Source organism: Coregonus clupeaformis, chromosome 24 (assembly GCF_020615455.1).
Source record: "Coregonus clupeaformis isolate EN_2021a chromosome 24, ASM2061545v1, whole genome shotgun sequence".
In the NCBI taxonomy this organism is placed as follows: Eukaryota; Metazoa; Chordata; class Actinopteri; order Salmoniformes; family Salmonidae; genus Coregonus; species Coregonus clupeaformis.
Genome location: NC_059215.1, coordinates 1,379,595 through 1,393,803, shown reverse-complemented (window position 1 = coordinate 1,393,803; position 14,209 = coordinate 1,379,595). Strand labels below are relative to the sequence as shown.

The 14,209-nt window shown below is 45.8% G+C and overlaps 1 protein-coding gene across 1 annotated transcript; it reads left to right on the top strand.

Moving 5' to 3' along the window:
• The first annotated feature begins 260 nt into the window (after window positions 1-260).
• Window positions 261-7,614, top strand: LOC123481117 (MAP/microtubule affinity-regulating kinase 4-like). The gene is made up of 3 exons (XM_045206788.1): window positions 261-892; window positions 6,545-6,742; window positions 7,501-7,614. The coding sequence occupies exons 1-3, from the start codon at window positions 842-844 to the stop codon at window positions 7,612-7,614; spliced, it is 363 nt and encodes a 120-aa protein (XP_045062723.1). The 5' UTR covers window positions 261-841.
• Window positions 7,615-14,209: the final 6,595 nt, after the last annotated feature.

Genomic DNA, 14,209 nt, shown 5'->3' with positions numbered 1-14,209 from the left:
GAAGACAAAAAAATTGATGGATGGATTGGAAAGCGTGGCGGGGTGTGTTTGTTTATTTATCTAAATACTGGTTTAGGCTTTAGCTAACCACTTAGATTATATCACCGATCGTAGGCTACTGGGTATAAGAAATATTGAAAATGGGTCATTGGTTTAAACACAGACTTTCCCTCTTCCGTTTTGGGTAGGTTTATTTTACGCTCAAGTTTACGCTCGTAGGTACGTTTTCGGTCGGTGGATGTGTCAGTCAGCGTCTCTGACGGAAGAAGTGGCGCATCGCAACCGTCAGCACTATCGGGTTATGAACAATTCGGTGTTTTTCATGCGAGATACCCTCTGTTTTCCCGCGGATTAATGCAATCGTCGTCGGTTGCATGCTGGACAGCGATGGGGAATTGATAGATAATAAAGTAGCCTAATATTATGATAAACGGAGACGCTCTTCCCAAAGCCGTGTATTTGTTGTATATGCCGAAATGAGGCAGGGGGCGGAAAGTCGCCACAGAAACATTGGGTTTTGGCCAAACATCCACATGTTTCAGCCCATAATTGACGTTTAATCGTGGGTTTGCGTTGCTTTTGGTGCAAAATTACCGAATTGAGCGAATTTTGCAAGAGAAATGCAGCTTGCTTGAGGACACCCCAGATATCGGTTGGCTGCTGCTGCCATGACAGGCAGAGGTCTGCTCTCGACCACGGCTTCGCCGGTTGGAGAATAAGCAGGTTGATTGGGACGTGGTCTCAGCTGCGGAACTGTCAATGTCGGATGTTATTATTAGTGGAGCCTGATCCTGTAAATATAAGCGCAAACATACAGTAATTCGGGAAAAACTCAGGGAAAATGTCTTCTCGTTCTGCATTACCGTCTGGAAACGACAGGGGCACGGACCATGTAAGTGCAATAAGTATCCCCATCATTTGAGTGTGTATGCAGAAATTATGCATCCTATGTAGAGTATAGAAATATGGTTAATAACATGGCGCCTTGCATTCACCATATTTATTTGTAGTGCATGGGACTAATTATTATATGGTGCGCATTTTGGTTGTTAAAAAAAAGGAGCCTGGGTGGGAATTTAGCATAGCAGGTTATCTCAAAATGGGCCGTATCCTTGAACGTCTAAACAGAAAAAGAGCTGATGGCTGTAGGCAAACAGCTCGGGATGAATCCATCCACATACGGTAACACTCAGTGGATATGCGCAGAAGCTCATACTAAGAACCGTCACCTCTTATTATAGCTGTAAAGATAGTGATGTCACATATTTCCCGTGTATTCCCCTTGTGTGGCGAAACGCCGTTATGACTGGCATACTGTCGCACCTACAACCATTCGGAATAATAAAAACGAGAAAAAGTCCCTAGTCAGGTTGATTTTAAGATAACTTTTTTTCGACTATCGCATACAATGTTGTGCAAAATGCAATCCATTGCTGGGTATAGCGGTGGACTAGCCAGAGCTAGGGGTGTAACAGCGGAGAGGCATCCGCTAGGCTACAGTAGCAGTAGGGCCTGCACAAGCAACAATGGATATGTACAGTATGTAGGCCTGTGTGTGTGTGTGTGTGTGTGTGTGTGTGTAGAGTATTTTTGTATCTATCCATCCATCTATCTATGCACTTGTGGGGGTTCCTCTTTAGATGTGATTCCATAAATAGTAATTTCTCTGCTGAAATTATGTGTGTTAATCGAGGACCTGTCTGATGAAGCAATCTGTTATTATTCCCAGGCCCAAATCTTTGTGTGGAGACCATGTCTACATTCCAAATGGCACCCTATTCCCCATATAGTGCACTACTTTTGACCAGAGCCCCATGGGCTTCTTCACTATATATACTGAACAAAAATATAAATGCAACAATTTCAACGATTTTACTGAGTTACAGTTCAAATAAGGAAATGTCAATTGAAATAAATTCATTAGGCCCTAATCAATGGATTTCACATGATTGAGCAGGGGCGCAGCCATGGGTGGGCCTGGGAGGGCATAGGCCCACCAACTTGAAAGCCAGGCCCATCCACTTGGGAGCCAGGCCCAGCCAATCAGAATGAGTTTTTCCCCACAAAAGGGCTTTATTACAGACAGAAATACTCCTCAGTTTCATCAGTTGTCTGGTTGTCTGGTCTCAGATGATCCCGCAGGTGATGAAGCCGGAAGTGGAGGTCCTGGGCTAGCATGGTTACACGTGGTCTGCGGTTGTGAGGACGGTTGGACGTACTGCCAAATTCTCTAAAATGACATTGGAGGTGGCTTATGGTAGAGAAATTAACATTAAATTCTCTGGCAAGAGCTCTGGTGGACATTCCTGCAGTCAGCATGCCAATTGCACGCTCCCTCAAAATTTGAGACATCTGTGGCATTGTGTTGTGTGACAAAACTGCACATTTTAGACTGGCCTTTTATTGTCCCCAGCACAAGGTGCACCTGTGTATTGATCATGCTGTTTAACCAACTTCTTGATATGCCACACCTGTCAGGTGGATGGATTATCTTGGCAAAGGAGAAATGCTCACTAACAGGGATTTAAACAAATTTGTGTTCAACATTTGAGAGAAGTAAGCTTTTTTGCCAATGGAAAACTTCTGAGATCTTTTATTTCAGCTCATGAAACATGGGATCAACACACTTTACATGTTGCCTTTATATTTTTGTTCAGTATAGTTCACTACTTTTGACCAGATTGGCCCTATTCAAAAGTAGTGCACTATAAAGGGAATAGGGTGCCAGTTGGGGCACACTCCATATCCCCGCTTCCTCTGCTCTCACCAATCACCACCCCTCTGATGCTCCTTCCTCTCAGTCCAGTTGGGAATGGTGAGGAAGGGGGATTATACAACATGATAACACAGTGATACCAATCTGAAGGGGCTGTGATGCTGTTCTAAAAGATAATTAAAGAGTGAGAGAGGGGTGCATGTGTAAGATTTGGACAGGGAGGAGTGATCAGAGTGATAACAGATTAGGGGTGGCTTTATATAAAAAAAAAGGGTTGCAAAATGGACATAGGGGGGTTACGATATGGGTTTTCATTATATCAAACATCTAAGAGTAGGAGTGCTGATCTCGGATCAGGTCCATCCAGTCCATAATAATCCGATTTATTATGGTCTTAAAGGCCAAACTGATCCTAGATCATACTCCTGAGTGGCGCAGTGGTGTAAGGCACTGCATCGCAGTGCTAACTGTGCCACTAGAGATCCTGGTTCGAATCCAGGCTCTGTCGCAGCCGGCAGCGACCGGGAGACTCATGGGCGGCGCACAATTGGCCCAGCGTCGTCCAGGGTAGGGGAGGGAATGGCCGGCAGGGATGTAGCTCAGTTGATAGAGCATGGCGTTTGCAACGCCAGGGTTGTGGGTTCGATTCCCACGGGGGGCCAGTATAAAAAAAATAATATATATATATATATATATATATGTATTCACTAAATGTAAGTCGCTCTGGATAAGAGCGTCTGCTAAATGACTAAAATGTAAATGTAATCAGAATTTACACTGATATACGGACCACGGTCATTAACCTTTTACTGCAGTGGGCTAAATCAGGGTCACACAGAGTGGTAGTCTTAAGCAAATCTACTTTTAAACAAAAGTATACACATCACACACATGGTTATGGCCTTAAAAAATGAAGAAACCTTTAGATATAGAGTTGAAATGTATTCAATTTTGAGTTTGCATGCCAATATTACACTTTATATACATCATAGAAGATTTAAATATAACAAAACCGTTTGACATACACTACCGCTCAAAAGTTTTAGAACACTTAATGGTTTTTCTTTATTCTTACTCTTTTCTACATTGTAGAATAATAGTGAAGACATCAACACTATGAAATAACACATATAGAATCATATAGTAACCAAAAAAGTGTTAAACAAATCAAAATATATTTTATATTTGAGATTCTTCAAATAGCCACCCTTTGCCTTGATGACAGCTTTGCACACTCATGGGATTCTCTCAACCAGCTTCACCTGGAATTATTTTCCAACAGTCTTGAAGGAGGTCCCACATATGCTGAGCACTTGTTGGCTGCTTTTCCTTCACTCTGCGGTCCGACTCATCCCAAACCATCTCAATTTGGTTGAGGTCGGGGGATTGTGGAGGCCAGGTCATCTAATGCAGCACTCCACTCTCCTTCTTGGTAAAATAGCCCTTACACAGCCTGGAGGTGTGTTGGGTCATTGTCCTGTTGAAAAACAAATGATAGTTCCACTAATATATTTTGATTTGTTTAACACTTTTTTGGTTACTACATGATTCCATATGTGTTATTTCATAGTTTTGATGTCTTCACTATAATTCTACAATGTAGAAAATAGTAAAAATTACAAAAAAAACCTTGAATGAGTAGGTGTTCTAAAACTTTTGACCGGTAGTGTAGAAACACCAGATTTTCGGCGGGTTTTTTGAAATAATCGTTATTAATTATGAAATTATAAAAAATATTAATAACAGTCCACCCATGAGGCCACTAGAGGGCGATTTGGTCATTTGAAGGGAAGGGTGGGCCAGGCTGGGGTTGGACAGTGAACTGTGCACCGATATTAAACCTCATGGTAACACTTTACTTAAAGCATCCCGTTATAATGCACTATGATGCAGCTATAATGCTTGTCATGAGCATGTATGACCCCTTTATAATGTCTTAGAATCATCTCGTAATGATCCTGACTAAATAACAGCCAGTTTGAGCAAAGCTCACATTCATAGTCATTTCAACATAGTTTAGACTCGATGTTGGGAATGTACAAATGTATACATATACATCAGTCCGAAATCACCAAGAAGAGTAACTCTAAAGTTCCTCATCCTGTGTGCATCTGGTACGTAGTCTCCTCCTCATTTTGTTTTTCATTGATTCCTTGCTTTCTCTCTCCTCACTATGAGTGGTGCACTCCCTGTTTTACTTTTCGGGGGTTGGTGAGTGAGGGTGTGGGAAGGGATGGTGGGGAAGGCAGAGAGCAGGAGGACATGTTGAGGGGATGGAAGTTACGCCTCAGGCCTCGAGACCAGCCAGGGACCACTATGCCTGCATCTGCTCTCTCTCTCTCTCTCTCTCTCTCTCTCTCTCTCTCTCTCTCTCTCTCTCTCTCTCTCTCTCTCTCTCTCCCCCTCTCTGCCTCTCTCTCTGTTTTTCTTTCAGTCCTTTCTCTGGCATCTCATTCCCTCTGTTTTGAGCCCTGCTTCTGTTTGGTCACATGACAAGGTGCTGCATCATACTAAAACACATGTATCTTTGTTCCTGTAAAAAACACATTTTTTTTTTTTCAATCTTACGCTTTGCTGCCTACCTAACTGAAAATTAGCCATAACTCAAGCTTTGGACTGAATCTTCACAGCACCTAGGTCGAAAGCTGTTGGGTTCTGGGATGGAGCACTTACCAGCATGTGACGCATACCAGACCTGGGTTCAAATTGTATTTGAAATCATTTAAAATACTTTAGCTGTGCTTGATTGAGCTTGCCTCTTGCAATGGAACCAATAGAAAACTCAAAAAAGTGCAAACACTGCCCAAATGGCACCCCACGCAGTCTAAAGCAAACGCTCAAATATTTGAAAGATTTCAAATAGTATTTGAACCCTGGTTTTATGAAAACTAGCTCAGTATTTGTAGGACTCATGTGACTAGTCACCTCATTCAGTTGTACCTTTGTCCCAGGTATCAGAGAGATCAGACAAGATGTTCTATGAATAGTAGTATTTATCATGACATATTCTTGTGTTCACCTAGAAATGAATGATCTCATGTATTTCTATACACAAAGCTGCACTAGGGCCATGCTCAGTAGGCAAACAGTGTGGAACATTCCACAACATTGAGCCCCGTTGAACACAACCTAGGTATGATGATGTCCAAATCAACGATAATATACAAAATTAGAATATAATTTCAGTGAAGAACTATGGTGTACCAGCAGTCCTGGGTGTTGCTTTCAGGGCCTTAAGCCCTCACCTATGAACAAATAGATCTAGGGAAAACACTGATGTGACATTATCTTAGTTAGATCAGTTCACTCTCAGTAATACCCTGCCATATTAGAGAGCCAGAGCCACCATGCTATAATGGCAGAGCAGTCCTGTAGAGTACAGTGGTACCTTAAACACTACCATGCCGAGCTGAGCCAAGCATAACTGTACTGGCCTGGTTACACATCCACCATAGTTAGTTGCTGAAAATGTGCTGGAAGGGGCCATATGAAAATAAAATTCCTTCCATCTGAGCCAGCACAGTAGTGTGGTTCAGGTCAGCAGTTGGTACAGTAGTGTAAAAGAGCTATTGGTGTCTCAGTTGTCTTGTATCATTTTCACCCCACTAGGCTGATCCGAGCTGTACTGGGCTGGCCTAGTTATGCAGCCACCATAGTTGGTGGAACCGTACTGGAGAAAGCAATGTGAAAATAAAATATCAGAGCCAGCTAAGTATGGTTCAGGTCGGCACGATAGTGTGAAAAGGGTCTTGGCGTTCCCAGGCTTTGCGTGGTAGTGGTAATGGGGGCGCTGGTGGTGACCCCCTCTCCCCTCTCCTCTCCCCCCAGCATGTGTCACTAGCCGCCAGTCGCTCAGACAAGGGCACCACTCTGTCCAGCCGCTCGTTGGGCGCCCGTTGCAGGAACTCCATCGCCTCCTGCTCCGACGAGACTCCGCACATCGGCAACTACCGCCTGCTCAAGACCATCGGCAAGGGCAACTTCGCCAAGGTCAAGCTGGCCCGCCACATCCTGACGGGCAAGGAGGTGAGGCTGGGGCATGGGGAGAGTGGTGGTTGGGGGCTTGTTGGGTAAGGGATATGATGCAGAGGAGGGGTAGTGGTCTTAGAAAGCAGAAATATAATGAAATAGTGTCTATTTTTATGGTAGTGGGTTATAGTTAGGGCATGGATGGATGCATGGGGCCCAATCCCAAATTGACCCCTAGACCCAGCATAGCTGGAAGCTTCACCATATTGTTTATACCAAGCAAATTATCTCAGATCTCCACAAGTGCATAGGGTGTAAAGTCTAGGGGTTGATTTGGGATTGGGCTGTTGTCTTGATTGGGTGGGTGAGGGGGGCTTGGGATATAGGGTAGAGAGGTGAGACTTGGGCAAGGATAGGGGTAGAGTGAGTGGTGGGGGTAGGAAGTGGATGGAGGGGGATCTGTAGTTGTGGTCCTTTATTCAGATGGATCCCCATTAGCTTTGGTCTAAGCGACCCCTTGTCTTCCTGGGGTCAATGATTAGAGTATGGCTGGGTGCAGTGCTAAAATAGACGGTTGGGGAGGGATAGGCTTGACTGGAATGTGGAAATAAAGAAGTGGGACATTGGTTCTGGGGCGTCTGGCCATTGATAGGAAAATAATGAATGTAAATCGGGATATTATTTGTCATAGCTGAAGCTTGTTGGAGAAAGCTATGTTTTACTACTGGGTTGTTTTCATCTTCTCATTGTGCTTTTTTGTAAAATGTCATTTTTTTACTTCCTCTGACCCCAAGTTCTCCTCATGTCTCCTCCAGGTTGCAATAAAAATCATTGACAAAACTCAGTTGAATCCAACCAGCCTACAAAAGGTGAGTCTTGGCCATTTACTTTTTTATCAAGCTGTGTTTTATCAGTCACAGTGGACATGACCGTAATAAACGCTTAATAAACACTTAATAAATGCTTAATAAACTCCCTCCTTACCCCAACACACTATCACAGCTTATTGTGAAATAGACATAAATTACTTATTCGAAATTCTTGACAGGCACACGAAAAAGTCCAACGCATTTTGTGTGTATTACATGATTTTCTTTCTTCATAACGCATTCGTGTACATTACACTAATTACAATTTGTTAACGTTAGCTAGGCTAGCTAGGTGGCTAATGTTAGCTAGGTTAGGGGTTAGGGTTAGGGCTAGTTAACATGCTAGCTAAGTAGTTAAAGGTTTAGGAGTTAGATTAAATGGTTAAGGTTAGGGGAAGGGTTAGCTAGCATACTAAGTAGGTGCAAAGTAGCTGAAAAGTAATAAGTAGTTGCAAAGTAGTTAATTCGCTAAAGTTATCCAGATTCAAACACACAACCTTTGGGTTGCTAAATGTTGACGTTATATGCCCACCAATCCTCCCTGACCAACCTCCCTCCTATCAGAGAGAGAGAGAGAGAGAGAGAGAGGGGTAGCGTCACAAGCTTGATGTAGTCATTGCGTGCTATGAATATGGGACCAAATACTTCATTTTTTACTACTTTAATAAACATATAAGTGAATTTGTCCCAATACTTTTGGTCCCCTAAAATGGGAGGACTATGTACAAAAAGTGCAGTAATTTCTAAACAGTTCATGAAACCACCCTCAAATTAAGACTGACAGTCTGCACTTTTACCTCATAGTCATTGTATAATTTCAAATCCAAATACAGAGCCAAAACAACAAAAAATGTGTCACAGTCCCAATATTTTTGGAGTTCACTGTACATGACCGCCCACATGAATAAATACTATAGTATACTATGGTAAAAATATTGTAGTATTCATGTAGTGTTTTTGTGGACTTTGCTGTAGTATTCACTGTAGAATGTACTGTACTATACTGTAGTACACTGTAGTATTTACAGTTAACTATAGTATAAATACTGTAGTAAAATAGATCTGTAGTGTATACTTTAGTCATTAATGTAGTGTTCTTGCTGATTGTAGTATACTGTAGTATTTACATTAATTTCTTTCAGACTGTAATATACTCTAGTAAACTCAGCAAAAGAAGAAACGTCCTCTCACTGTCAACTGCATTTATTTTCAGCAAACTTAACATGTGTAAATATTTGTATGAACATAACAAGATTCAACAACTGAGACGTAAACTGAACAAGTTCCAGAGATATGTGACTAACAGAAATTAAATAATGTGTCCCTGAACAAAGGGGGGTCAAAATCAAAAGTAACAGTCAGTATCTGGTGTGGCCACCAGCTGCATTAAGTACTGCAGTGCATCTCCTCCTCATGGGCTGCACCAGATTTGCCAGTTCTTGCTGTGAGATGTTACCCCACTCTTCCACCAAGGCACCTGCAAGTTCCCAGAATTTCTTGGGGGAATGGCCCTAGCCCTCACCCTCCGATCCAACAGGTCCTAGACGTGCTCAATGGGATTGAGGTCCGGGCTCTTCGCTGGCCATGGCAGAACACTGACATTCCTGTCTTGCAGGAAATCACGCACAGAACGAGCAGTATGGCTGGTGGCATTGTCATGCTGGAGGGTCATGTCAGGATGAGCCTGCAGGAAGGGTACCACATGAGGGAGGAGGATGTCTTCCCTGTAACGCACAGCGTTGAGATGGCCTGCAATGACAACAAGCTCAGTCCGATGATGCTGTGACACACCGCCCCAGACCATGACCGACCCTCCACCTCCAAAACGATCCCGCTCCAGAGTACAGGCCTCGGTGTAACGCTCATTCCTTCGACGATAAACGCGAATCCGACCATCACCCCTGGTTAGACAAAACCGTGACTCGTCAGTGAAGAGCACTTTTTGCAAGTCCTGTCTGGTTCAGCAGCGGTGGGTTTGTGCCCATAGGTGACGTTGTTACCGGTGATGTTTGGTGAGAACCTGCCTTACAACAGGCCTACAAGCCCTCAGTCCAGCCTCTCTCAGCCTATTGCGTACAGTCAGAGCACTGATGGAGGGATTATGCGTTCCTGGTGTAACTCGGGCAGTTGTTGTTGCCATCCTGTACCTGTCCCGCAGGTGTAATGTTCGGATGTACCGATCCTGTGCAGGTGTTGTTACACGTGGTCTGCCACTGCGAGGACGATCAGCTGTCCGTCCTGTCTCCCTGTAGTGCTGTCTTAGGCATCTCACAGTACGGACATTGCAATTTATTGCCCTGGCTACATCTGCAGTCCTCATGCCTCCTTGCAGCATGCCTAAGGCATGTTCACGCAGATGAGCAGGGACCCTAGGCATCTTTCTTTTGGTGTTTTTCAGAGTCAGTAGAAAGGCCTCTTTAGTGTCCTAAGTTTTCATAACTGTGACCTTAATTGCCTACCGTCTGTAAGCTGTTAGTGTCTTAACGACCGTTCCACAGGTGCATGTTCATTAATTGTTTATGGTTCATTGAACAAGCATGGGAAACAGTGTGTAAACCCTTTACAATGAAGATCTGTTAAGTTATTTGGATTTTTACTAATTATCTTTGAAAGACAGGGTCCTGAAAAAGGGACATTTCTTTTTTTGCTGAGTTTATTTACTGTAATGTTTTTGTGGATTTACTGTAGTATTTATATGGAAGCCCTGAAGCCCAAGGCAAAAAATAAAAGTCGACTCTTGGAATTATCTTGTCCGAAATAACTTAATATCTCATTCGAATGACTTAGTATTTTGTTCAAATGACTTAGTATCTCGTTTGAAATTATTAAAAAGTTAATTTGTCTAATTAGCCCTAATTTGTTATACAGCGCCAGTTGTGCTTGTCAGACCGTTGCTGCAGCCATTCATTCACTGATTCCACCATTTATATGATTATTAATTGACAGTTTGATAGGGCTGCTTTTGAATGTAGATTTCACGGTTTTACCAATTTGACTTCAGATTCTGATGTTTATCCATGTTTCTTCAAAAGTCAAATTTCAAAGTTGCTCAAAACTTCAACATTTAACGTTTGGATAAACGTGGATAAACATCAGAATCTGAAGTCAAATTGGTAAAACCGTGAGATCTTGTTGGCCCACTTACATGCTCTGGCATTCAAAGCAGCCCTGCTTTAAATGGCTGCAGCAAAGGTCTGACAAGCACAACTGGCGCTGCATAACAAATTAGGCCTAATTAGACAAAAGAACAATGAAGTCGTTTGAACAAGATAATAAGTTGTTCAAACAACTTAGTATCTCATTCAAACAACTTAGTATCTTGTTTGAACTAAAAAAACATTACTAAGTGGTTCGAATGAGATACTAAGTTGTTCGGACGAGATCATTCCAAGAGTCTTTTGGCCAATATTATTTACTATAGTATTTACTATAGTGTTTTTGTTGTATTATCTTTGACATAGAAGTGGAGGCTTTCTCCTTAAGGAAACCTACTGGAGAAATACCAGAAGAGCACATTTTCCATAACCAGTAGGTAGGTAGGTAGGTCTGGGGTCGAAACGGATAGTTAAGAGCTTCTGCTCTTTTCTATATAGTATACAGCCTACAATGCACCGTACTACAGTATACAATACTGAAAGGGACAACAATCAAAGGAGTAAACATGTGATCAATGTGCTTCTTCTTGCCTTTGGGCTGGGTCAGGCCAGAGCACTTCGTCAACATCACAAGCAATATTGTCCCTCCTGAGGCAACGGGGGAAGAAGCCTCTTGTGTGCCGTATCCAGCCCTGACATGATTCCTCACCTATATCACCACAGGCTAAATCCATGGCTTGCAGCAGATTTACTCTGGTGTAGGGTTGTCAATCATACACTTTCCATCTCCAAGAGGAGAAAAACTCCTCAATCGGATTCAGGAAAGGCGAGTATGGAGGGAGGTACAAGTTCATAAACTGCCCATTGATGTTAAACCATTCCCTTACCTGAGCAGCTCGGTGGAAACTGACATTGTCCCACACTATCACATAGGTGGGAATGGGATTCTCATTTAGCTCTTGACCCTGCTGCTCTTGAACCTGCTGCTCAAATAAAATATCTCTTAGATTGGCAATAAATCTTAGAAGGTACTGGGTGTTATATGGCCCGAGTGTAACATGGTGATGTAGAACACCATGGTTGCTGATAGCAGCACAGATTGTGACATTGCCACCTCGTTGACCAGGGACTTCAACAATGGCCCGCTGTCCAATCATGTTTCGGCCTCTCCTTCTCCTCTTTGTTAGATTGAAGCCTGCTTCATCGACAAAGATGAACTCATGGGGTCTGTCCAAGGATTCCAAGTCAAATATTGTCTGTGTAGAAATACAATATACTGTATGTAGGATTTTGTAAGTCGTACAGAGACAGTGCTATACTGTAGAGTACAATTAGGCCTACTGTATGCACTTCTGATTCACATACATTGTATGTACTTGTCACGATCGTCTGAAGAAGCGGACCAATACGCAGCGCGTGGAGTGAACATGATGACTTTATTTATTAAAGCAACCACGAAAAACAACAAATGACGATAGTGAAGTCCTCTGTAACACTGACAGAAACATGGAACAAAAACCCACAACCCCAAGGTGAAAACACACAGTATAAATATGGCTCCCAATCAGAGATAACGAGCCGACAGCTGACACTCGTTACCTCCGATTGGGAGTCATTGACCAAACATAGAAAAACAACCTAGACTAACCAACATATAAATACACCCAAGTGAAATGAACAACCCTGGCTCAAAATCAAAGTCCATAGAGCCAGAGTGTCACAGTACCCCCCTAAAGGTGCGAACTCCGGGCGCACCAGCAAACAGTCTAGGGAGGGTCTGGGTGGGCGTCTGTCTATGGTGGCGGCTCAGGCACTGGTCGTGGTCCCCACCCCCACCATAGTCACTACCCGCTTGTGTAACCTCCTCCACATGACCACCCCCCAACTAAACCCCACAGGATTAAGGGGCAGCACTGGACCAAGAGGCATCACCGGACTCAGGGGCAGCACCGGACTAAGGGCAGCACCGGGCTAAGGGGGCAGCACCGGGCTAAGGGGCAGCACCGGACTAAGGGGCAGCACCGGTCTAAGGGGCAGCACCGGACTAAGGGGCAGCACCGGCCTAAGGGGCAGCACCGCCTAAGGGGCAGCACCGGGCTAAGGGGCAGCACCGGGCTAAGGAGCAGCACCGGGCTAAGGGGCAGTACCGACTAAGGGGCAGCTCCGGACTAAATGGCGGATCCTGGCTGGCTGGCTCTGGCGGATCCTGGCTGGCTGGCGGATCCGGGCTGGACGGCTCTGGCGGATCCGGGCTGGACGGCTCTGGCGGATCCTGGCTGGACGGCTCTGGCGGATCCTGGCTGAACGGCTCTGACGGATCCTGGCTGAACGGCTCTGGCGGATCCTGGCTGGACGGCTCTGGCGGATCCCTGGCTGGACGGCTCTGGCGGATCCTGGCTGGAACGGCTCTGGCGGATCCTGGCTGGACGGCTCTGGCGGATCCTGGCTGGACGGCTCTGGCGGATCCTGGCTGGACGGCTCTGGCGGATCCTGGCTGGACGGCTCTGGCGGATCCTGGCTGGACGGCTCTGGCGGATCCTGGCTGGACGGCTCTGGCGGATCCTGGCTGGACGGCTCTGGCGGATCCTGGCTGGGACGCTCTGGCGGATCCTGGCTGAACGGCTCTGGCGGATCCTGGCTGGACGGCTCTTGGCTGGCTGACGGGTCTGGCTGCTCATGGCTGGCTGACGGATCTGGCTGCTATGGCTGGCTGACGGATCTGGCTGCTCAGGCTGGCTGAGGATCTGGCTGCTCATGGCTGGCTGACGGATCTGGCTGCTCATGGCTGGCTGGACGGATCCGGCTGCTCATGGCTGGCTGACGGATCTGGCTGCTCATGGCTGGCTGACGGATCTGGCTGCTCATGGCTGGCTGACGGATCTGGCTGCTCATGGCTGGCTGACGGTGCTGGCTGGGCGGCTGGCGGTGGAGGCGGACCCCAGCCTCGGAGAGTGGTCATCACCTCCCGCAGGGCGGTTCCCATCTGCAGGAGCTGCTCTTGCTGGACCCGAACCTGGGCTTCCAGTCTTGCACGGGCTGCGTCGGCTCCTGCTGATTCCATCGCTGGTGTATGATTCTGTCTGGCGGAAGGCTCTAGCGGCTCCTGTCTGGCGGAAGGCTCTAGCGGCTCCGGTCTGGCGGACGGCTCCTGAAGGCTCATGGCAGACGGGGCGGCTTTGCAGGCTCAGTACAGACGGGGCGGCTTATGCAGCGCTTGGCAGACGGGCAGTTCAGGCGCCATAGGGCAGACGGGCAGTACAGGCGCCGTACAGAGCAGACGGGCAGTCAGGCGCCGTCTGAGCAGACGGGCAGTTCAGGCGCCCAAGCCATGTGCCCCCCAAAAAATGTTTTGGGGTTGCCTCCCGCGTCCTTCCGACGATGGCCCTGCTGCTGTCGTTGCTCCTCTCCTGCCAGGTTCTCCCCCTTCATCGCCCTCCGGTACCGGACGGCCTCCTCCTGCGTTATCTGTCCCCAACCGAGGAGGACATCCACCAGCGTTTTCTCCTTACCCGGCGCTTCCTCCCCAAGAAATGTTTGGGTAGTACTCCCGGGCTTCCAGC